Source organism: Falco cherrug, chromosome Z (genome assembly GCF_023634085.1).
Source record: "Falco cherrug isolate bFalChe1 chromosome Z, bFalChe1.pri, whole genome shotgun sequence".
Taxonomy (NCBI): Eukaryota; Metazoa; Chordata; class Aves; order Falconiformes; family Falconidae; genus Falco; species Falco cherrug.
In genome coordinates, this window is record NC_073720.1 from 1,623,704 (window position 1) to 1,647,180 (window position 23,477).

At 38.8% G+C, this 23,477-nt stretch overlaps 1 protein-coding gene across 1 annotated transcript in view; it reads left to right on the forward strand.

The window, feature by feature from the left end:
* Positions 1-22,701, forward strand: part of MBD2 (methyl-CpG binding domain protein 2) — a 40,377-nt gene extending 17,676 nt beyond the window's left edge. Inside the window, exons 3-7 of the mRNA XM_055698478.1 lie at positions 1,771-1,908; positions 12,053-12,143; positions 12,890-13,067; positions 19,918-20,058; positions 22,228-22,701. Of these exons, the coding sequence (XP_055554453.1) occupies positions 1,771-1,908; positions 12,053-12,143; positions 12,890-13,067; positions 19,918-20,047 (537 nt within the window). The 3' untranslated portion in view covers positions 20,048-20,058; positions 22,228-22,701. The remainder of the gene's footprint in view (positions 1-1,770; positions 1,909-12,052; positions 12,144-12,889; positions 13,068-19,917; positions 20,059-22,227) is intronic.
* The last annotated feature ends 776 nt before the right edge of the window (positions 22,702-23,477 follow it).

Sequence of the window (23,477 nt, forward strand, 5' to 3'; positions counted from 1 at the left end):
TTGCAATTACAGAGGTATGCTAAAATCAGAGTGTTCTGATGGTGAAGGAACTACCTTATCAGATTGCTTTAGCAAAGCTCTAAAAGAGGGATGTGTACTTTTAAAATAAGAATTTAATCTGCAACAGATGCAGTGAAGAGAAGTCTTACTGCTTAACAAACCTAAGCCTGTCGCCATATTTTTAATTTAATTTTGATACAGATCATTACAGAATATCTATAGTCAGTGTTCTAACTTTTGTTGTCTGGAATTCCAGAGTGTTGATCTTAGAAATGAATGCTTTTTGAACAAGCATGTGCTCTTTGGTTCTTAACGTTGTCTGTTTTATGAAGTTGTGTAGTCCAAATTGTATAATCTATGTATGGAGGATATGAATATTGAGATTTAATGCCCATTTCTAAGATCAAGTGGTTGCTTTCTCTCACAAAATTAGGAGTGTAAGTAAATCCTAATGAAAAACTTCTAACATGGATGGAGTCTAATACCAGTGTTCACTGTGTAACTTTTGACCTGTGATCTCACAGCCAATTATGAAATTTCTGAGGTGTGAAATACTGCATAATAACTTACTACTTTTCCTTTTGAATGACTAGCAGTAAACTTATAAAACGCAAAAACTTAACCATTTTTCTATGTCAGAAACTAGATATGGCTATGAATTGTTTTGAAGTGCTTAAGACTGTCCTGCAAAATAGTGAACTTGCTTTTTGGTACACATTAATTAGGAGAGTATTTATCATGGGATATTTATTTTCAGTGTCTCTCTGGTGTCAATATAGTGACATGTCTTCTCAGTCACATTCTTGTATCCTTTGGGGGGAAAAAAAAAATATTTTATTTCAGTTAAGGAAAATATCAGACAAAATTCACAAGCAGAAAAGTCTGGTATTATGTGTTCAAGACTTGGAGGAAATGGGATTACAAACAAAAAGCTGTGAGGTGCTGTTCCTGGGCACAGCACTTCAAACTGGCAGTCTGCTTTTGGATAGAGACAGGTTTAGAAAAGCTGGAATGGTGTAAGGTGATGATCTATCTTCTTTCTTCATCAGTTTTGGGGGTTATGGGAGAATTCTATTCCCCCCCCAAATAATTCTGGGGTTGTTGCTACAAAGAGGGTTTCAGGCACTAGTTTCTCCAAAGGCCTAAGGGTTTGATGTGTGACCAGATATTATTGGTAAAGTTAAGGCAGATGCCTGGGAATCATCAGTTCTCAAACCTGATAAAAACTAGCTTTGTCAAAATGTTTGTTGAAGTTGATACAGTTTTAGTTTTTTTTCCAGAATAAATTGCTGCACTTAATGAGGATTTGTTTGGTGTAGGAATTGCTTAGGAAATTTGTGACCAGGGTTATGTAGGAAGATGCTGTCCTTTAAGACTTGGAACTCTATAAACTGTTAGCTACAAACATATTTGCATGAAGCTTTGGAGATCTCATTTTGACATCTGATTGTGAAGCTGTCTCTTTTCAGAATGTAAGTCAGTTGAACAATTAACATATATATTTTAACAAAAGATGAACTTCCAAGCAGTTTGATTCTTCCCAAGAAGGTGGAAAAGTGTGGAACCAGTTAAGTGTTACTTTTTTTTTTGGTTTTTTTTGTTCTCTTTAAAATGGAGGACTGCAAAGAGTAGTTAAGTGCAGCATTTAAGGGAAATCTTTACTTCAGAAAAAAGCCTCGGTAGAGGAGGGTGAATCCAACATTAGTTTGTGTACTTTTTATGTATAATTTTTCCTAATTCTCTTTTTTTCTTCTTTTTTTTTTTTAACAGGGAAAACCAGACTTAAATACAACTTTACCAATCAGACAAACTGCATCAATTTTCAAACAACCAGTCACCAAAGTTACAAATCATCCTAGTAACAAAGTACGATCTGATCCACAACGAGTGACGGAGCAGCCACGACAGGTAAGAATCATCTATTTCCATTGTTGCTGCTCAGCAAGTTGTGAAACAAGCTGAAAATATGCTTGTTTTTGGCTGTGCTTCAATTACAGATGAGAATTCCAGTCTTGAAGGTTACTTATAGGAGTGTATTTCAAAAAATACAGAAATAACAGTCACATCATATGGAGATTCATACTTCTTAATCCAAAACTTCATTCTTATCTATTTACCACATTCCTCTTGAAATTCAGATCTGTGCTCTATTGTCACAACTGGACATCAATTATTAAAAAAAAAAATTGTTCAGGTGCAGCTTCTTAATAGAAGTTTCAATAAAATACACAGTTCTCATCAAGGCATAATATCTCTTATGTAGAAGAACTTTGCGCAAAATCAATAAAATATTGTATTTTAAATCCCTCTTTTTCACTCTACGACTACTATAAATTCAAACTACGGTAACATCAACTCATCTTACACAAATTCTCCTTTTTAGCTGCTTTTCTTATGTCAATGACAGGTCACCTGTTCACACAGTGCTTTTTTGGTTTTGTATTTTATGGGGAGGAGGGAGCTGAGAAGAAATGAGAATCTAGTTAATGAATGAATAATTGGGTAGATAACGTAGTGTATATTGGACTGAAGTATTCTAAGTCTGACTTATGTCTTTTGAGGCATAGCATGATTACCATCAAATTGAAACACCTTATTCTGTTTTAGGAGTGCAGGGATGAGAAGAAAATGCAGAGGCATGTTCAAATTTTTGTACACTCATATGTCACTAACTTTTAACAACATTTCTTTTGAAACTCAAGCTGTCTCTAATATTGCACTTTCAAACATCTTGAATGCTGTTCTTGTAAGAAATAACATGAGCAATTTAGACTGCATCCTGTAAATTCAGGTGAGAAAGAAAAAGAAGAAATTTCGAGCCGTATTGTATCATCTTGTTGAGAAGTCTTTTAGCAAGATTTGAAGGCCTCAGCTAACCTCACTGTTGGTCCCATGAAGTTCAGCAGGGGCCATGTAAGTGTATCACATTCAGATCTAAAAGATGCATAATTGCATGTGTCTGTTGATTCTCTTCACATTCTTCGGGTTTTCCTGTTGAAGTACTACACTTTGTGTGTCAGGAATTTCCTTTTGGTCATGTCTGCTGAACCAGTAATAATCACCAAAGCATATGAAAATTATGGCACCTTTGTGGCAAGAGAAATGGATGCCTTAGCAATTTATGTCTTGGTGGATTCGAAACCATTTCATGCTTGCCTATTTCCTCCCTGATTTCTTTCTTCCAGAATCTTTTCTTCAAATACGTAGTGACTGAAGTCTTTGGGAATGCATCCCGTATCTTTTGAGAAAGCCTATTCTGCAAATCCTTACCAGATAGTCAATTTTCAAACCTACCCAAGTTAAATCTTTGCTGCCTTAAGATAGGTTCTAATGGATTAAAGTTTAGCAAGATCTTCAAGAAATCATTGTCTGCTGATCACTGTGTCAGCATTCTTTTTCAATCAAACTCCTTTCTCCAAGCTTGCAACAGTGCATCTTCGGAAGAGGACACTTTAATTATTCCACAATCAGTGTGATCAGAGCTAGCATTTCTTCCAAATGAAGTATGGCAATACAGAGTAAGACTATTGTTTAATCTTATATATCCAATAGGAATGCAAATCTTGGTGTGCCTTACTCTTGCTTTTCTTCAAGCTAGATTGCTGCCTTGAGCTGTTTTCTAGTTTGTCATCATTCTGCGTAGTGATGATTGACATAGGTGGGAGATTTGGGAAAGGAGAGAACAGGTTGTTACATTTGTTTTTACATAAAATTTGAGTTGAGTTTTCAGTAAAGTTTTCATTAAAAAATCTGGAACAAAGCAATTTGCCGTAGGTAGTATGCAGTCAGTTACTGGAGAATCTTAAGCAAATTGACAGCTTTCCTAAATAATTTCCATTGATCTGGTTGGTTTCTTTATGCACTGATTTCCGTCATACAATGAACAATATTGGTTTGGTATTAGTAATAACCAAAAGTATGGAGGAACTGCAGATGCTGATCATGTGTGCACCCTTCGTGTATGCATACGTAGATGTGCACACATGCCCATTGTTTGAATATAGCATGCAGTTCATTCCAACGTTGTACTTGCTAGCTGGAGCGTAAATATTAATAATTACGATCTTTGCTCGGTTTTCAAAAAGCAGTGATTTTTTTCTTGATAGGATCTGTTGAGATAAAGTAGAGAAGCCAGGGTGAGGACAGAAGTTGCTGGATAACTTTGTTCTTAATAAAGTCTGCACCATGTGGAGCACCTGTCGCTTGAGATACAACTGTGGGACAAATGCGACCTTGCAAATGTATTTGAATTCTTTTCCCCTCCAGATAAAGCCTCTGTTTTGCTTACATAAATAACCCCTACGTGTGACACTGTCTTCTCCTTCTCTCATACTCAGGTGTGCAAACTTTTCCAAACACAGACTGTAAATATATCAGGGTTGGATATTTGAGTGCTGAAACACCGACTACATGGTCTATTTGTATATAAAGCTTACTCAGTTACCACTTCCTTCCAGTGTTATTCCTCCCTATTTTCTTTAATCCTTGGCCCAGATCCCGTAAGGGATTCTTGCTTCTGTAGATATCCATCTCTGAAAGCTTTATCTGCTTATATCTATTGTATCTCCCTCTTCAAAAGACAGTCTAACCAGAATTCCCTGAAAATTCTCTTTGGCCTGCCTGCTTCTGTGAAGATCAAAATAAATGAGTACTGTAGTTCCTTTGGCAGTCAGTAGTTTTTTACATGACCTGAGAGTGAGAAGACATGCCTGTTGGTGTTGGCAGGGAACATATTTGGCAGCAGCTCTTCTTTAAGCAGTAAACCATGTTGGAGTTCTTGGAAAGACAAACTAATTGCAGCTTGCTTATGGTCTTCGTATAGGTAAATCTGTCATTCAAAGCAACAGGTTGTTGTGGCAGCTGCTGGTTCCGTATATTCAGCATGCTAGTTTGTGGCATATAAGAAGTGTCATGAAGTTGTCCAGGCCTTTTTAAAGCAACAGTTCTGCAAGACAGCATCTTAAAGCTTTCAAAGCCATTCTTAAAGGTTTTGTAGGTTACTGGTTATCAATCAGAGTGGAGAAATTTACCCAAGAAAAAATGGAAACGTTCTGTGAATCCTGGAAGTAGGCTGTGTCAGAGCTTGAGCTGTGAGTGTATGCATGCATGTTCTGAAGAGTCAAGTGGTACTCACTAGACTTCTCTTCACTATCAGCCTTCTTCCTCTGTGTGGCTTTTGTTCAAATACCAGCACCGGTCAATCCACTGAGATTTCACAAAGTCTTCCTGCCTAATCAAATGTTAGGAGTATCTGTAAGTTCCTAAATAGCAAATCTAATAGCCTCAATTGCTGTTTTCTTCAGAGTGCTTTAACATCTCTTTTTGAAGTATCAACATGCACAAAATATTTTGATAAAAAAGTTTTGATAAACCAGTGTAAGAAAAGGAATCCTGAAAGATTGGTAGTGGGCCCTGCAAAGAAAGGAAAACAAAAAGCAACCGAAACCCAACAAACTCCTGTTTCAGCCTCCTCTCCACTGTATATAAGATTTCGATAAGACATGATACATTCTTGATGAATTTCAGGGCGATGGTTTACATTTAAAAAGTCAGATTAGCATTGCTGAAAATGAAACTGGATTTAATGATGACTTAATAAGTCATGTAACTATATCTGTCATCTTCCTCTTAGGTCGTGTTGAGTACTGTCTTAAAATCAGATTGTTTTCTCCTTCCTTCTTATTTCACAAAAAGGCCACTAGATGTAGCAGTTCTTCAGGGCATGTTAATGCTCCACTTGTGCATCTGGATTTGAGTATTCTACTCTCAAGTGTGAAGTGGGTGAATGTGAAGCAGTGGAAGTCCAGAAACTATTATAAGCAGTAAATCTTTTATGTAATCACTTAAACTTGAGTTACTTGCCTGTCAGGTGTTCTTGACAGTATCTAACTGGATGAAATTGAATGGTGCTGCAAATCAGACTTTCTTATGGGTCACTGCCCTTTGTACCCCCACTCATGCGGTGCCTGCAGAGGGTCCAGGTCCCTGTGTCCTATGTAGAGCACTTACCCTCTTCTTCGTCTGTTAGAGCTTCTTGGTTCACACTGTTCCACGCTGATTGATCTTTTTCCAGGGTAAATACAAGACTCATTCATTTTCCCCCATGCCCCAAATGTGTAGTACCTGAGACACTGCTTTGGGAGAGCTCTGACTCCTGAGGACCCACTGATCACTAGTTAAATCTGGTTTACACTGTTGGTTGTGGTGGTAGGGATATTTGAAACCATACTAGTAAAACTGACGTTTATGTGAGTGGTAATCTGGTAAACGGGTGAATTTTCAAAGCACTGACCTCAGTATCTTTGATCCATTTGCCTAAAAACACCCCACAAACATACCTCAAGTGTTTAAAAGGACATCCTTCCCTTCAAAGCTCATTTTGAGAAAATCAGATAGTCAGTATTATGTGATCCATTTCCTCTAGTTCTGTGACAGACAACCACCTTTAAAAACCACCTTAGGATAAATCTGAGGGTATTTTCTTTTTTAAAATGCATTAGGATACAGCTGATATATTTACTTATAGTATCATCTATCTGTAGGCCAGAAGGACTCTTTAAAATTGATTTGAAAGTCTCTTTTATAAATTTACCGTCATATATATTTGCAGTGGCTTGTATTGTAGTGGGTTATTGAATAGGATTATATATGACAAATTAAATCTGACCATAGTCATTTCATAGTATATATGCAGTCTAAAAAGCCTACTTTATGAGAAAAATTGCAGGATGTCATTTTATGTATGTCTTCTTGTGAACAGTTCTTAACAAGAAAGGCGTATTTAGCTCTTAGCACTTTGTATTTTGTCAAATAGATGTGATTTTATTTCCTGTGGATCAACTTAAAGGATTAGAATCTAGAATTCAAACAGGGTTGGAAAACTTAAGCTTCTTGGTTAATATCTATTAGAATTATTAAAAAGAGGGATGGAAGCAACCCAATGAGATTAAGTTTCATCTCCCTCTCCCAGGCAGCTAAGGGAACACTGAAATTTTGATTGGCTATTATGGATGCTGCAGAGCTGAGCAGCTCAGCAACTGGATATAAAGAGGAAAGAAGTTTTCTGGTTTTCTGCAGAAATTCTCATTCCTTTTAAATTCTTTCATGGAGAATTTGAAAAGACCTCTCTTTAATCATATCTCCTTACTTAACTGCCTGCAATGTCATTCATTTGAGCAGTTTCCCAAATGGTAACTGGCATTCTGGTCTCACTTAGCCTTTAAAACACATTTTAAAACGTTACAAAATTGCAGGCTGGCTGTGTCTGCAGTACAGTATAGATATGTTGACTGTGTTTTGTGTAGACATGACTAACTTTTCATCAGCTTGGAGACCAGTGTATAATGCACTTGTAAGCAGCATGGAAATACACGTGGTTGCAGAGAGCTAGGAAGATGCCAAGGCAGCTCCTGGAGCTGTGACTGTGCTGCTAAACTTGCTGTGTCGATCCTACTTCTGAATTAGATGGTAGCTTTTTCTGACTGCTGCTTCAAGTTAAGAGTGGATATCTGTAGCTGTCTAAATAGAAGAAACCACCTCGGTAAACAAATCTGTGAACTCACCAACACTAGAATCATTGTCCTTTCTTCTGTGTGTCCAGTCAAGTACATCAGTCTGCTGACATCTACAGTATTTTCAATACTCTCTAAATAGTAAATGGCAGAAGAAATTTGAGGTTCTTGTTTGATTTATGTAGAAACCCTCCAGCAATGTTTGAATGTTAAGAACACATGTGCTTTTCTTTTAAAAATAATAGAACTGGAATGGATTTCTTTCTAGCAAAAATTTCCTGTAGGCTTCCTTGAGCTTGAGCAACTGCAAGTAGACTTTTATTTATCTAAGGAAAAGGAGCAGCTCATAATATGTTTGTAATGGTGGTTCTTGCAATAGAAAGGCTAATCCATCATTTCTTTGTTGTCTGAATGAGAAATAATAGTTGCTTAGGAGATTGTGTTTTTGCAGAGATTATGGGTTAGATTATAGTTCACCATTAGTCACAAATAGCTTTTTTTGGACAAGAAACAATTATGGAGGAAGCAATATTTTATAATTCTCCAAACAAAGAACCTCAGAAGCACAGCTGTAGTACAGCTCTGCCATTATGGAGTTTCAGAACAAGGAAGTGAAAATTCTGCTACACCCTGGGGACCTTGGCATTGCATTCCTATGAGGCCTCCTTGTCACAGGAAAAAAACAGGCTTGCCCTTTGGAGAGTAAGTTTGAGAGATAAGGGATACATTTCTTGCTCAGCAGGAGATTATTGCATAAGAGGTCACTTTTGGCATAATGCACACTGATTAATTTCCTAGGAAATGGAGCACTTGGCTGATGGGTCTTTCTTAATCTAGAATGCTCCAAACATTAGTAAATGAAGGACCTGGGCTGTAGTTTCTTTTTGATGTGTGTTCCTTAACCCCTGCTTCAAGCAAAAGTGAAATAAAGCCATTTTTCATTGTCCAGCAGGATGAATACCCATAACTGACTGATGAATCCTCAGAACGATTATTCATTTTGCATTAGTAGTGAAATACCACATCAAAACAAAGACAAGTCTTGAAATCCAGTTCTTCTCCCATTCCTTCCTCTGCTGGTTCCATCAGGATTCTCATTACTGCATAACAGGGTCTCATGTCTGCTAATGCTTCTTTCCTGGAGGCATGTATCTTGCTTTTCTGGCTGTACCAGTGCATCTTCAAGCTGAGAAAAGCACAGGCTGGAGAGCTCAGTCCATTTTACGAGGAAACCTCTGATGGTGAGATGCTGTAAGGTTATTATGCAGAAGGTGGCCTCTGTGGCTGGCAGTCATTTGTTGAGTTTGGCTGGCTGTATCTGCAGGCGCTTGTGTTGTGTGAGGGGCTGTTCCTTGTTTTACAAAGTCCAGCCACGCTCTATGGCTGCTGATGCAACCAAACTAGATGGGATTTGTATGAATTGCTCCTAATTTAGGAGCCTGTTTCTCTGCTTAGCGGGGCACATAGCTAAGCTTTGAACCCGAGCTTTATTTTCTCTTTTTCTATTCCCTGTCTCACTAATGATGAGAGAGTTGTAAGTTAAATAACGTAAGCTGTGTTTAGGGCTGTACCTCAGAGGCAGATATTCTGCACATCAAGACTTGCATGATCTATTTCAGTTACTTCTGCTGCTGTGGAAAGGTTGCATCTTCATCATGTAAGTGAAGTAACAGAAAAGCTGTGTCTGAATTTATATTTAGTAGTTTTCCTTCCCTCTTGTCTCCGTCCCTTAATAGCTATTCCTGGCGCAGCTGATAGGGAAATACTTGTCCAGGTCTGGCCCAGCTCAGAATCTTCAGTAAAATCCAAGAAAAGACACAGGGCTTCAGAGAGAACTTGTAAGAACCCAGAGGGTTGGAAAACAAATTTCATAATAAAATTCTAGGAATGCAGTTCATTTCTGGGCAGAAAATTAGTAGGAGTGACGTGTGCAGTCTTGGTGGCGATCTGGGGAGATGAGAATTTGAAGCACAATCATTGTGATTTGCAAATAATTATACATAATGGTGCTGGAAGCTTTGTGCTAGGAAAATGCTTTGCTTCAATCTTGTTTCAACAAGTGTGTCAAAGTGCCAGGTGCTTTCTTCTACCTGACGCTGACCTCAAAAGTCATCTGAGGTGTTGCTAGTTGTACAGACGTTTCCCTGCCTTAGCATTCAGTGCTTAAAGAGCTGAGCGAGTCCTGGTCTTGGAAGCTACACTCAATCAATACTGCACTACACTTCCCAAATCTTCTAAGCTTTCATATGCGCTGGTTGTCCTTCTTCAGGCCCTCTCTCCCACACGGGGATCTGCATTCCTAATACACCCTCTATAACCAAACCATTCTCCTGATTCCTTGTCCCTCTGCCATGTGTGCTGTTTCCCAGTAGGGACCTGAAGAATCAAACCCCAGTAATGTTTGATTGTATTTGGTGATGCATTTGCTGCTGTAGACCAGTTCATTTTATCCCAAATGAACAGACCTGTTCTTATGTTTACCTGTAGCATATAAAAACATGGCTTGGATTTGGGGTTGGTGGGCCTTTTGCTTGTCTCTAAAAGTTGATGAAACGCAGAAGGAAAGGAGAATGCAGGGTGAATTCTTTGAACAGTGGAAAACATAAGTAAGCTTTCTAGAGACTTTGTCAAGATGGGAAGCAAACCCAGTGACGAAAATACTGAATTGATAGGATTTTACTTTGACTTCATTTATCTGAATCCTGATACTGCTTTTAGAGTTCGGCTAGCGAGTTGCTGGTTTTGCCTCTGTAACAAAGGATTTCTTTAGCCTTCTAGACAGCTTTAAGGCACTGCCACTTTATCCACGGAACTGTAAGGGCAACTGTAAGACACCTTGAGTGCTTTCTTGGGGTGGGGGCTTAGCAATAGTGGTAAACAGCAGGGGGGAGTGGCTGGAGGTACTAAATATTTAACATTCAACAAGGTAACGGAGGTTCCTTGATACTCAGCTAACAATGTAGCTCAAACCTGGGTTGGAACGTTGAAAATTAATACTAGTTAAGACTGAGGAGTCAGTTTACAGGAAGCATTTGAAGTTTAAGTGGCTCTAGTAAAATGAGATGCAAGTAGCAACAGGTATTTTCAAAAAGCTGTCAAATCACGGAGATCTCAAGAAGGTGTGAAATGTAGTCAGAGTTTGTAAAAGAGCTGAAGAGCTTACTTAGGTGAATGTGTGTGGGCTTTTTAAACCACTTAGATCTAAACTCCATTATAAATGCGTCCTGTTGTCCGGAGAGGAATGCTTAAATAACTAGATCTCTATAAAATGACATAGTAATCTTCAGGCAACACAAGTGTCATTCAACTGATTTATGAAGCTGTACGGACATGTCGTGGAGAGTATTGCATTTTTCTTAGCGTAACTGTATGTTTTATTTTCAGTCAGTAGTATGCTTTTAATGCTAAGGTAGATGTTCTTTGTTGTGCTTTTCTTTGCCTTTACTACCTCTGTAACTGAAAAAATGTGATTTTTTTCTGAATAAGAATCACTGATGTACAGTGATACAGTTACGATGTTGTGTGACTGGCACTATAGGTTCCACAGAAGATGAAAGATGTGCTAGTGGTTTCACTTTGGGTTTTAGAGCAGAGTGTGACATTCAAAAGCCTCCTCTTAAACTACAGCTTCTGGTTACACAGCTGCAACAAAGAATTTCCTAGGAATGAGAATAACTGCCTGTCTAGTTTTATGTCTCAGATTTTGCAGCCATGAAAAGAAACGGGTATTTTTTTTCTTCTCCAGAAAAATAAGAAAAAGTGCAGAAAAATCAAACTATTTCTGAATGCCCTTTCCACAGGAAATTGCAGAGCTACGATCTTGCTTACCTTCTTACTAAGATTTTTTGTTCAAGGTAGCTTCCCATGGAATGGAAATCAACTTTTTAACTAGCTTTCATCACTATCTTGTTAAATAGAAAGGCCATTTTAAAAAGCAGGTGTGGCTAATCTCCAGCCCAGAACTTCAGGATGAATCTTCAGACCAGTAAGATAGGAGTGAGTAGGGAAATCTGTATCACTGGACAAAAATCTCTTAGGTCAAGAAAAAGGTTTGTGTGTGAAATGGAAGCATACTCCCAGCTAATAAACAAAGCAATAAAAAGTAAAATGAATGTGAATTTAATTCACGTATCTTACAAAAAGTGGAAAGATTTGATTCTGTTTCCAGATAAGTCAAGAGATCTACGCAGCCTCAGGAAGGGCTGGGTCATCAGGCCAGTGTAGGTCTGAAGTGGCGTAGCTGCTGACCGGCATTGGTGTTGGTGCAGCTGGACTGCTCCGGCGTGCAGAGCTGTCTCCAGGGTCTCAACACATGCTGCATAATTCTGTACAAGCAGGTTCTCCATGGCCGAAACTCCATCAGCAGATAGGATATTACCTTTCTGGTAGCTTACGTGACTGCCAGGTTGCTTGTTTTGTAAGCAGCTAGGCACTGTCTTTTATTGTTCGAATGCTATTTATTTCCATGAGCTGATTTAGTTGTTATTTTTTTCTATTCTTCTAATTATTTCTCTTGAGCAGTCTTGCTTTCTCTTTTTCAGCTTTTCTGGGAGAAGAGGCTACAAGGCCTCAGTGCATCGGACGTCAGTGAGCAAATCATAAAATCCATGGAGCTACCTAAAGGTCTTCAAGGTATTGTGGTCACTTGCTGCTGTTGCTTCAGATCCACAAAGTCATTTGTGCTTAAAAAGGATGGAGTTTTTGATGCTCTTAAGTTTTCATTTTATAGTCAGATGAAGTAAACTTGAAATTATAAGTGTTCTTTGCTGACAAAATACCTCAGTCTCCGAAACTGTGTTTATTTTTAGTTAATTTATGTAGTTAATATAAACCACACTTCAGAACTGCACTGTTATTGGTGAAAGTTGATCTAAAATATGTTCAAGTTATAGTTCAAAACTAGCAACTTTGTTACACTGCTTGGGAGATTTTCTTGGGTATGTTAGTGTTGTAAAAATCTCCAGTGTTCATTTTCCGGAATTGATTTAATACCTTGTCATGTTAAAGCAAAGGCTGTGCTGGTGTGGATTAATACCATGAAGCTGCAAAGAAACTGTTTCAGTATGTGACTGATAAGTTTGTGATGTGATCATCTTGATTAAAAAATTGATGATCTTGTAAGTGTTACTGTAAACAAAAAACCTAGCCAATTTTAGAAATGAGATGCTTTTTGCAATGCTGACTTAAATTTAAATGAGAACTGTGCTATTACAAAGCCATTGTTAAGAACTTGCATTTAACTATTTTGATTATACAATCATGTATCCAGTGGCAGTTACATTATGAGTACACATAGCCTTTACAAACTGAGAAGAGCTCTGGCACTGGAAATTACGGAGGAAATGTGAATGGTAACTCTTCGGTTATCTTTGTTTTAGGAGTTGGCCCAGGTAACAATGATGATACCCTGTTATCAGCTGTTGCCAGTGCTTTGCACACCAGTTCTGCACCTATCACGGGGCAGCTCTCTGCAGCTGTTGAGAAGAACCCAGCTGTCTGGCTTAATACATCTCAACCCCTCTGCAAAGCTTTCATAGTCACAGATGATGACATTAGGTAAGTTTCTGGAAGTCTTCAGTAAAAGAAAAAGCAAGTTCCATTAAAGTAGATTCCTTCCTGGCTCAGTGCAGTCCTGGAGATAAGGGAAGCGTGAACATTTTTCTTGTACCTGTTGATTAGGTCACCTGCTTGGAAAAATGAAAACGTGGTTTTTTTGAGGCCAAAATAGTGATAGAAAATATTCCCCAAGGTATGAGTCATAATTCACATTTTCTTTCCCAAGAGAGAGCCCTACACGTTAAGCTATAGTCATAATCAGTATTGGCTTTCTTCCTTCCCTTTTCTGGTTAGGTCAAGTAAATTTATTGTTCTGGGTTAAAAAGTAAGTACTTCAACAAAGGAGAATAAGAATATCCCCCTATAGCACATAGCTTTGCAGCTAACACACCCTCTTGAAGTGGGAGATTAGGATATGGTATGAAGAGCACGGATAGATCTGTTCACATAGGGGCAAAGGTTTTGTTTTTTAATAGCTGTACTGTTAACTTTCTTTTCAAAGAAAGATTAATCATTTTTGGGGGTGCTAAAAGCAGGGGCTTCAGCACTGAATTTCAAAGTTAGGACTGAGTGAAGAGAGAGATTTCTTGTTGCACTGACTAATTGCCAGAGTGTGGCAAGACATGGGACATAAGCCTGTCATCCGATATATTTCTTTTTAGCGTTGCTTAGCATGAATCAGCATATGGGATGAACACTGCCTTTAGTATCACATTTTTAGTTAATTCTGGATTGCATAGGGAATTTGAAGACCAAAGTTGGATCTTACAACTTGGTGCACTCAGCACCAAAGTATACTACTAACACAGTCTTTTCTAAGCCCTAGATGGCTAGCTGAAGCTTCTGCAAATCTAATGTTAAGGTATAAAATTATCCAATTCCCAGTGCTTTGCTTAGGGATTTACTTTGCTTTATTTTCTTAAACATTAACTTGAAATGCTTTCAAAAGGTAAGCTTTCTTGCTTTGTTACGAAAAGTTACAGGGCAACATGAGAAAATTTCTTAGCACATTTGACAACATTTTTTATTTATTTGAAATAAAATTCCTTTTTTGTCTTATCAGTCATTCAGCTGTTTCTAAAAAAAGTAAATAATGAATTAGAAGTCAGTGCTGGCAACTCAGGAAGAACATGGATTCTGAACTGGAGCAGCAATACCTCTGTGAATATGCTGCCAGTTCAGTGTCTGTTCTGATTCATGACTTCTTAGGCAGCTCACCACCACCAAAACATTCTTGGAAGTTACTTTTTTCTACTGTTTGTATGAAGCTGACTTTCATTTTAAGACCATCCGGAAAACACGAAGTAGTAGTATCAGGATACTCTTTGTATTGTTGTTATCACTAAGGAAAGCAGTACAGTTGCTTTCTGAACTTACATAATGGTAAGGAAAGGGTTGCCATTGGGGATATCTGGTCAGGTGCCAGCATATGTTCTTTTGTACTACAGATTCTTCAGGGAGATTGTTGCAGTTGTTTATATCTACTAAAATAGCTGTCAGCTTAACTCATGTTTAACTTGAAGTATTCCTGGTCATGTAATGATGGTAAATCTCTTTCATAGTCAGGGTAAAATGCAAAATTTCCTCTTCTGGTTTAGCACATTCAGTGGGAAAACATTAAATAACCTGCTATAAATGCATGGTTAAGAAACAGCCGTGCTTCCTGATCACTAGGGACAAACGCCTACTTTTTTCTCAAGTTGTGGCATACACCTGAATAGTTCTGCACTTCTTAGTGCTAGTCCTGTGGAGGGTAAGTAGTAAAATGAGTGTGGTGTGGTTCTCCGTGGTCTTTACATCCAAATCTTAACCTCCCGAGGCAGGCTTTTAGAATTCCTTGTTAACTGTCTTCTCCCATACTGCGTCTGTGAGATCATTTCTCTTGAGACTGTGCTTTGCAGCTTCTTTCCTGACCAGCATCTGGTTATGTTCTTTGCAACTGCACTATTGAGTTGCCTTCATTTCCATGAAGGGCTAAGACTGACAACCTTTACGTCTCTGCCAGATAAATGCTTTAACCAGTTTCTCTCTTTTGGGATGAACTGGGGAATGGTATCTTCTGCAAATAACAAATAGGTGGATTGTTTCTTCCAGTTATGCTTAGGTGAATGAAATTTTGCAATATATTATAAAATTCATTTTTGACTACAGCTCTGTTCTGCTTCATAGTCTAGTCTGTCATTCTTTTCAAGTGTCTCTCTCTTGAGTGGGATTTTCTAAAGCTTACAGTTTTCAGGGGATTTCTTTTCCTAAAGCATGTAAGTAATTTCTGAAAATCCCATCTTGGAGTTTTCAACAGCCATTTGTCTTGCTCAGTCTAGGTCCTTTGCTGAGCAGCACCCAGTAAGTTTTGTTCCTGGGCTTTCTCAGCTATCTTGACATTTCAAATAGCATGGTAGTGGTACTTCTGCTTTTTCTTATGGGTAATCATAACCTGTTAAATTTACCAAAGCATAACAATTAATGTAGTACTGGTTGTAATCTGGCTGTGTCATGCTCTGCACAGTAGTGGGTAAGACAAAATAGCTGTTAATCTGTCAAAAAAGCCTGAAGTTGTGTTTACCATGAGACAGCAATGGAGAGTAATTCAAGTCTAATGCTTTTTTGGAATGGGTTTGATAAAGTCTGAATCTTAACCTGTATGCTTGATCCAAGCTAGTCAGCTGTAGCTTAGTTCCTCACCAGATTCCTCAATACCCTATACAAATCTCAATTTCCATGTGGCAGACCAAAGCCACAAGAACTATAATGTGCCAGAGAAAGAAAATGAGATCGAGAGTGTTTCCTCAGTCTGAGCTTTCCTCAGGAATAAAAAAATTGTAAGGTAAAGTGATGCGTGTTGCAGAGAGACAAAACCCTAAATAATCCTTATCAGTCTTTGCTATGAGATAAACTTTCTGCCCCCAGATCTAAAGACAAATTTAATACAGTGTATGTCAGGAAAGCACAGTAACTAGGCATGTGAGGATTTCTGTAGTTACCATTTAGAATAGGCTGTCTTAACAGTGGTTAATTTCTGCTGAGATGGGAGGAGGAGATGGGAAAGATGTGTTGGAGAGGTGTGTGTGTGTGAGGGAGTTAGCAGATGCCCCTAAACCTGAGTTCAATATAATACAACAAATAACAGTCAACATAATTCTCCTTTCAGCAGTGCATCTCAGACCTGGTTGGTGGAAGACTTCTGTAATGCCTGCTGCTGAGAAGCTCTAGAGTATTTTTTTCATAAAAACAGAGTACATGTTACTATAAGCACTTATCGTGATGGTTCTTGATTAGAGTGTGTCCAAAAAATACTTTATTTGAATGTGCTGGAAGAGCAGGAAAAGGAATATTACCTCCCCCCTGACACAAAGGGAGGTAGAGCTGATGTTCAGACAAGCACAAGTTGGTTCTGTGGATTTTTCCCATCTAATCTGAACCCATTTTTTATGTTGATGACAGAGTAGATATTGCTGTGCCAGCACATAAGGACCTAAATCAAATGGAGCCTAAATAGATTTAGCAATATAAAAAAATGGTGGGAGAAGCCAGAGGGGAGGTTGGCACAGTATTGTAGTGAGATTTCATACAGTAGTGTGGAATCACACGTCTTTAAAGCATGCACACATCGGTTAGTTCTGTGGGCTGAGAAGAGTACAAGTAGTGAGGACAAATAAAATCATGCTAAGCAGAAGGAAATCATCTGAATGCAGAGCTAGACACAATCCTGTTGTGTCAAGCAGTTCTCCCCTGAAAATATGGTTGGAATTGGAATTAGAGGCTTTGTGAATTTCTGTGTTAGGAATAGTGTCTTTAATTTTAGCTTGCTTTCGAAGACAGTAGTTCTTAAACTAAAGGATGAGGCTTGTGTCTTGCTGGGAGGAAGGCTGAAAAGCGCATGTGGCCAGGGAGCTGCTTAGCAGCAAGTGATGCAGCTGAGGAGGTGAGAAGGATCAGCACAGGCTGCAGGATGGTGCCAGGGAGCTATGGAGCTGAAGGGCTGAGGGCTAGTAGGAAAAAGTGGGCACTTGTGTGTGGCTGCCTTCCCTGGCAGTGTTGCTAACCCTGCTGACTTAATGGGCTAAAGTATTTTTACTTAATACTATCGTGATAAACTAGCATAAGAAGTCACATGAATCAAATTGAGTGGAGCTACTCCTAAGCCCTAGAGTTTTATTTAGTGTTAAAGATGAGCACTTCTTATTAGTAGTGTTTTCTTGCTGTTGGTTCTTAAACATTTGCTCTTGGTAGTTCCTGTGCTTTAAAAATCGTATTACTTGTATAAAGAGCTATGTTTTTAATACTTAAAAACTGTTTCCTAGAAGACCAGACTCTTCAGGACCAGGAGTGTTGTGAATTATTTTTTGGTTACTGCTCCCTGGGAGATCAATTAGCTGGCTGAAAATCTGGAAATGAGATAACTGGTGAAAGCTATGTCTTCCCCTGAGTTTGGGAAGCAAGACCTAGGAGTAACCTCTGGAGAAGGTCACGTATACCATGAATAGGGAACTTGGGCCCGTAGTAACAGAAGCTGGTCCAAGATGGAGAAAACTGGCTGTCACTTCTGTGTATTGTGAGAGTTAAATACTCTGGTTCTATGTCCGAGGTGCTAGGAAGGGGCTTGTCACATCAGGATAATGATTTTGAAATTGAAGACAGGCTGAGGTTATGCATGTGTTTTTCAAAACTTCGTCAGTATAGTGAAGTGCATTTAAAAGAAGATCTCAAATAAGGAGCCTAATGAGGTGATAAAGCTTATGATTGTTTTGTGCCCAGCTCCTCAAAGTTGATATATAAGGTACTTTGCTGGCCTTTATGTCAGATTCCGTGCCTGAACACCAGACCCATTGAAGAGCAAAGCAGGGAATGACCTTGTAGCCACAAGGAAGAAGGAAAAGGTGTTCCAGAATAACTTCTTGTGTGCTTTCTGTGAAGTGCATTCCGTGATACACATTTAGGTTATGAAATATTCACAGCCTGGAAGGGGCCTCCTTTCTCTCCCACCTCAGCTGTTTGTGGCTCAATTCAGGTTACTGAGTGGGCAAGGTTATCGAAATGCCCTGTGACTTTTTTGACAAAGGGAGGATTGCTGATTTCCCATATCTTCACTGGCTATGTGACACTTCAGGGCTTTTCCAGGAGATACACTTAAAACTCCCAGTGACCAGAACCGTGTTCAAGGAAAATTTACCTTTCATTCTTAATCCATTCTGTGTAAGAGTAGGGAAGTGTCCTTCCTGTGTTTTAATTTACTGGAATTTTCTTTGCACTCTAATGGAAAGCTTTATAAAGATACTCCAGCAGCTTTCTTCTTCTGATTTGATCATTTAGGCACTTTTTAAAAAATGCTGTTGTTACGTGCTCGTAGTTACCATCATAGCTCAAATTAGCCCTGAGTAAGGAACCACCAGGAATCAAGGGAAGGGATCTGCTGGTGTCAGTGGCTGTAGTCTGAAGCCTGTTGCAATGGAGTTTGTAGGTTGGGGATTGTGGAAAGATCCCACTGTCGTGAAGCCAAAAAGGGGGCAAATAAATTATACTTCAACTATTTATTTTCCAGTGTGCAGTGTATTCCAACAGTGTGATGGTGACAAGTTTTTAGTACTGATTTTTTTTTTTTTTTTAATTGTATTTCAGTTCATGTGTGTTCTTGAAATCACTTTCATTCAATTAAGAAGTACTGAATTTGCTTCCCTAAACTTTTATTTCTCCTTTGTCACAGGTTCTGCAAAAGATAAGGTGTCTTTGGTTTTGTTCAGTTCTCTGCCCCAGGGTTTGAAAGATCACTCTAGGCATTGAAAGTTAACAGCTCTGGGACAGTAAGCTGTATACTGAAGATAGAAAACAAGGATAGAAAACACCTGGAAGATAGAAGACATGTTCTGTACTGAGCTGCTACCTTGTTTTGTTGGTGTTTTTTGTTTTTTTTTTAATTCTTTTTGCTATCTCTTGTAAGCAGACAGCCTCCTCTGAAGTACTTAGGGAGGGCTGGTAGTGGTTGCAGCTGTAGAACTGAATAGCCTCAGAGGCTGGTGCTCCTCAGAGGCTTCTGTGGAGGTCATGGGATATCACTCCTGCTCTTCTAGGATTTGATGTTCTTTGTATCTGTCCTGCCGTCCTGAATAGCCACAGGGAGTTTGTGGCACTAATGAATGTTTTCCTGTGCCTGCTTCTGATGAGTTCTTGCCATTTGTAAGTGTGTATTTTGTTTAAAGGTTTTCTTTTTCGGAAAACATAAATTGATAGAACAAGTGGATTGTCATGTAAAAAACACCCTGGGTCTGATGCAAAATTTGTGTTCTCTGGGGAAAACCTGGAAAGAGGACTTCTTGTAACATTTGAAAGCTAGATACTACCTTCTAAACTAAACAATGATTCAAAATATCTTAAATTTGTGTTGATATTGAGGTAGTATTTTTGAATTAACTTTCCCCAGGGAAACAAACCTTTGTTTCAGCAGAAGCTGCTGCCATCTTAAATGCATCACTGACTAGCAGATAAGACTGAATAGATAGGTAGGAGTAATTAAATAGATAAACGGAAAGAGTAAATAAATGGAATCAGTGAAGGTCCTTGAGGTTCTTCCTCTGCACACAGGATGCTCCACGCCTGTCAGTGTTTAAGAGGCATTTGTACAATACCCTTAATAAGATGCTTTAACTTTTGGTCAGCCCTGGAGGGGTCAGGTACTTGCATTAGACAATCATTGTAGGTCCCTTCTGACTAGAACTATTTTTTTGTATTCTGTTCCAAGTTAAAATAAAAGTTGAAAAGCCAATCCTGAGTCATTTATGCAAGTATTATGCTCCCAGCCTAATAGTATACTTGAAGGAGTGACGTTTCTGTGCCTTCTTCCCTTTTCTCCTTTCAGAAAACAAGAAGAGCGGGTGCAACAAGTGCGTAAAAAACTGGAGGAAGCACTAATGGCAGACATTTTGTCACGAGCAGCTGATACAACGAAAGATATAGATGTAGAAATGGATAATGGAGATGAAGCATAAAAAGAAATCAGGTGAGTCAGCTCTCCTGGGGGCACGAGGACATTTACCTGCTTCAGCTGCTGGCAGTGCCTGGGCAGTCAGTCGGTGGACAGTAGTGTATCACACACCAGCAGTCCTGCTTTCTCCTCCCAAGGCGATAGCTGCCTTGCTGGTGATAGCAGCAGGTATCTGTTAGCAGCAGAGCGCTAGGGTGATTTTGCATCTGTAGACATGAACATCCTCACAGCAAATGCTACACAGATCACCTGGGAGGAAAAAAACAGTGTTTTTCATCCTCCACAGCAAAGACCCAGTCTTTAGAAATGATTGCAGGTGTGTTTTCTGGCACTTAATACTTGTTGTGAAACTGGGGTAAACCAGTCAAAGTAACCGGCCTTTTTCTGTTTGGCAAAATTTAATTTCATAAAATTGCATAACAAGTTCCTGAAACTTTCCTATTTATTTTTAAATGGATAATAGCACTACCAATTAATTTTCCAAGGCATATTCTTGTGTCTTATACCTGTTTTCAATAGTGATCTGTGGGTTTGCCAAACTTTCTCTAAAAAATGTTATTTTTTTGTAATCATCTGCAGAAGAATGGTAATTCATCCTCTTGTTTCCATTGAGTGCCTAGTGCTCGTTTATGAAAGTGCACAGCTTTAAGATCTGACCTTTTCATAAGCAGTTAGCTGAAGTTTTAACAACTAAGAATTCTGTCTGGAGATGGTTGTGTGATTTTAAAGGACTTAATTTCATTTTTTTGTTATGAAGTTACTACCCACAAGGGGAAAGAATATATGTATTTCCTATTTGGCAGGTACAAAGGAGTTCACTTTTATACAGCTGTGAATATTGTGGTAACCTGTAGATGTAGGATGGAAGTTTCCAGACTGTGACCTGCTTTAGCAAGGCTGCAGAGCATTCATACTGGTATTTGACCCATAGCACAGAACGGTAATTACAAAAGAAGGGTGTAAGCCGATAAGATTCGCAACCATCAGCCAGGTATTATTTTGCACTTGGTATCTGGACTGGACACCAGGTTACTGTTTCAAATACACGGGTGTGTTGCTTGAGTGAATTCTTATAATTAGAAACAAAAAGTATTTATAATGTACCCACCAGCCCCTGAATACTCGTGTTTCTAATGCACAGTCATTTTTATTACTTACAATGTCCATGCAACATAATTTTGATCTTTAAGTTGTGGACAAGAGCTATTTGCCAGTGTTGTTTACCAGCCAGTTAACAGGCTGGTAATCTTGATGTTTTCCAGGCTACTAGAATCTTTTAATTACTCTAAATTATAGCTATTTACTCTTAAAGTCTTAATCCTTGAGTGTTTCTCCTATAAAACTCTAGTTATGGATAACTTTAAAGGAAGGCAAGAAAGAACGTTGTTTGAAGATGTGACATTTAAAACCTTTGCCATTTTAGAATTGAACTGTTGTTTTGAATTTTTTAAATTTAGCATAAAATACTTTTTTTCCAATGGAATCATAAAGCCGTTTGTAGAAGTGAATCATAAAGCTGTTTGTAGAAGTGATTCTTTTTGCACTGGTACTGTGGTTCTCTGCAGAAATCAGGTGGAGCAGTAGACCTTGAGTTTCATCAACTTGTGAACTCATCACCTATTTACGTGTACATAGCTAGTGTCCATGCAAATGAACACGTGTTGGCTATGTTCTATAAAACTGCTTTTTTTTCTGCCTTACTGGGTTTAATTAGAGACTTCAGCAAGATTTTTGGGTAAGTTTTAATGTACAATAGCTTGAAAGATGCAAGTTGGTGTTGGTTTTCTTTCTTTAGACATACTAATGTTCCAATATGATCTTTTTGTATTGAGAAACTTCTCCTGTACACGTTATGCTATATTTAAAAAGAAGAATTCAGAAAGTGATGTAAGGCTGTGGGTAATGTGCCAGGAGGCTGTGTGGTGCAAGAGACTGGATGTTAAAAGCACGTTATGTATGCGAGTTGTGCTTAATGAAAAACTAACCAGGCATCTGCGGGACTCTTAACAATTGAGCAGCTACCTACCTGGTATTAATTTTTTGTTACCCACTTATGAATTATTTGTGGTGCGATCTTAATATGGAGCTGAAACAGAGCTGTAGCTGCTCCAACAAAGTCGTTCTAATTGCTGCAACCATCAGCCTGTACTTTTCCAAAAGGGGTTATTTCTTTCTCTTTTACAGGTACTTCTAACTGACTTATCCTAGGAGGAACTTCCGAAAAGACAGAGGCACTTTCTCCTTCGGTCTTTCGTTACAAGAAGAAATGGACCCATGCACATTTATATAGCTTTCTAATAGCATTAAAACCAATGCCTTTTTTAGACTCCTATTTTTGATGTATATATCTTATTTGAAAAGCAACTTTATTTTGTGTCCTATGACTCTAAAGTCCTTTTTTAAGTATCAAACGTTACCCTTAATCTAAAGCTGAGCTTTTGATGCCAGGTTGCAAACCTACTGGAATTATATTGCCTGTACTAAAAATTTGTTTTTCCTGTGGTTTTGGGTAAGAATGGATCAGGAGAACAGAATGATTTCCCAATTAAAGATTATTGTGACTCTGTATATAAACAGATTTTTATACCTATGGGTGAAAACACCTGTACATTCTTCCGTCATCACTGTAAAGATAAATAAATGATTATATTCCAAGCAGTTGAAAAGCTGTTGTGTTGTGGATAGAGTCGGTGTCCCTGCTTTATATTTCAGTGTTCCCTGGGCCAGACAGCGGGTCAGCTGGGAGAGGCGTTTATCCACAAGTACTGTCTTTGCCCAGAGCACTGCCTCAGGAAATCTGTCAGAACTCGGTAGCAGGCATGGATTTTTCAGCCAAGGTGAAGTACAATTGTGTATTTCCTCTGAGAAAGATGACTGCTAAAAATAAGTAGCCAGCATGACTCGACAGAGTTCTGCTTTGAGGTCGAAGGGAGACTGTTGAGAAAAAAGTGTCTTCAGCGCAGTTTGCGGCAGGTGCCCAAACTTGGGCTTGTTTCTGTCTACCTAGACAAAGCAGGGAGGACATCAGGGTGGCCTAGGGCACTGCAAGGGTTGTTGTGAAGTGAGTTGGGGCTTGCACAGTTAATCAGAAAACTGAGAAATAATCAAAAAAGCCAAGCAGGTTTGCTTCACTTCCCGAAAGCCTTAAAAATTAAATTGCCTGGCAGGTCAGAGTGGTTCCAAGATTAGGAGAACGTCTCTTTTTCCAGGACGTGCAGGCAGAGCGTTACACCTCCTGCTGTATGCGCATTGCAACATTCCATTCTGATTTTCCTTCCAGCGGGGATGTGTTCACACGCTGCTTTATGTTGAACTGTTTGGTAACAAATACAATTTACAACCATGCATGTTGTTTAGTTGCTACAGTTCCCTTCCTCAGTCACTGGGATTCCCCCTCCTGTCTCTTGCCTGGTCCTCATCGAGGATGTAAAGCA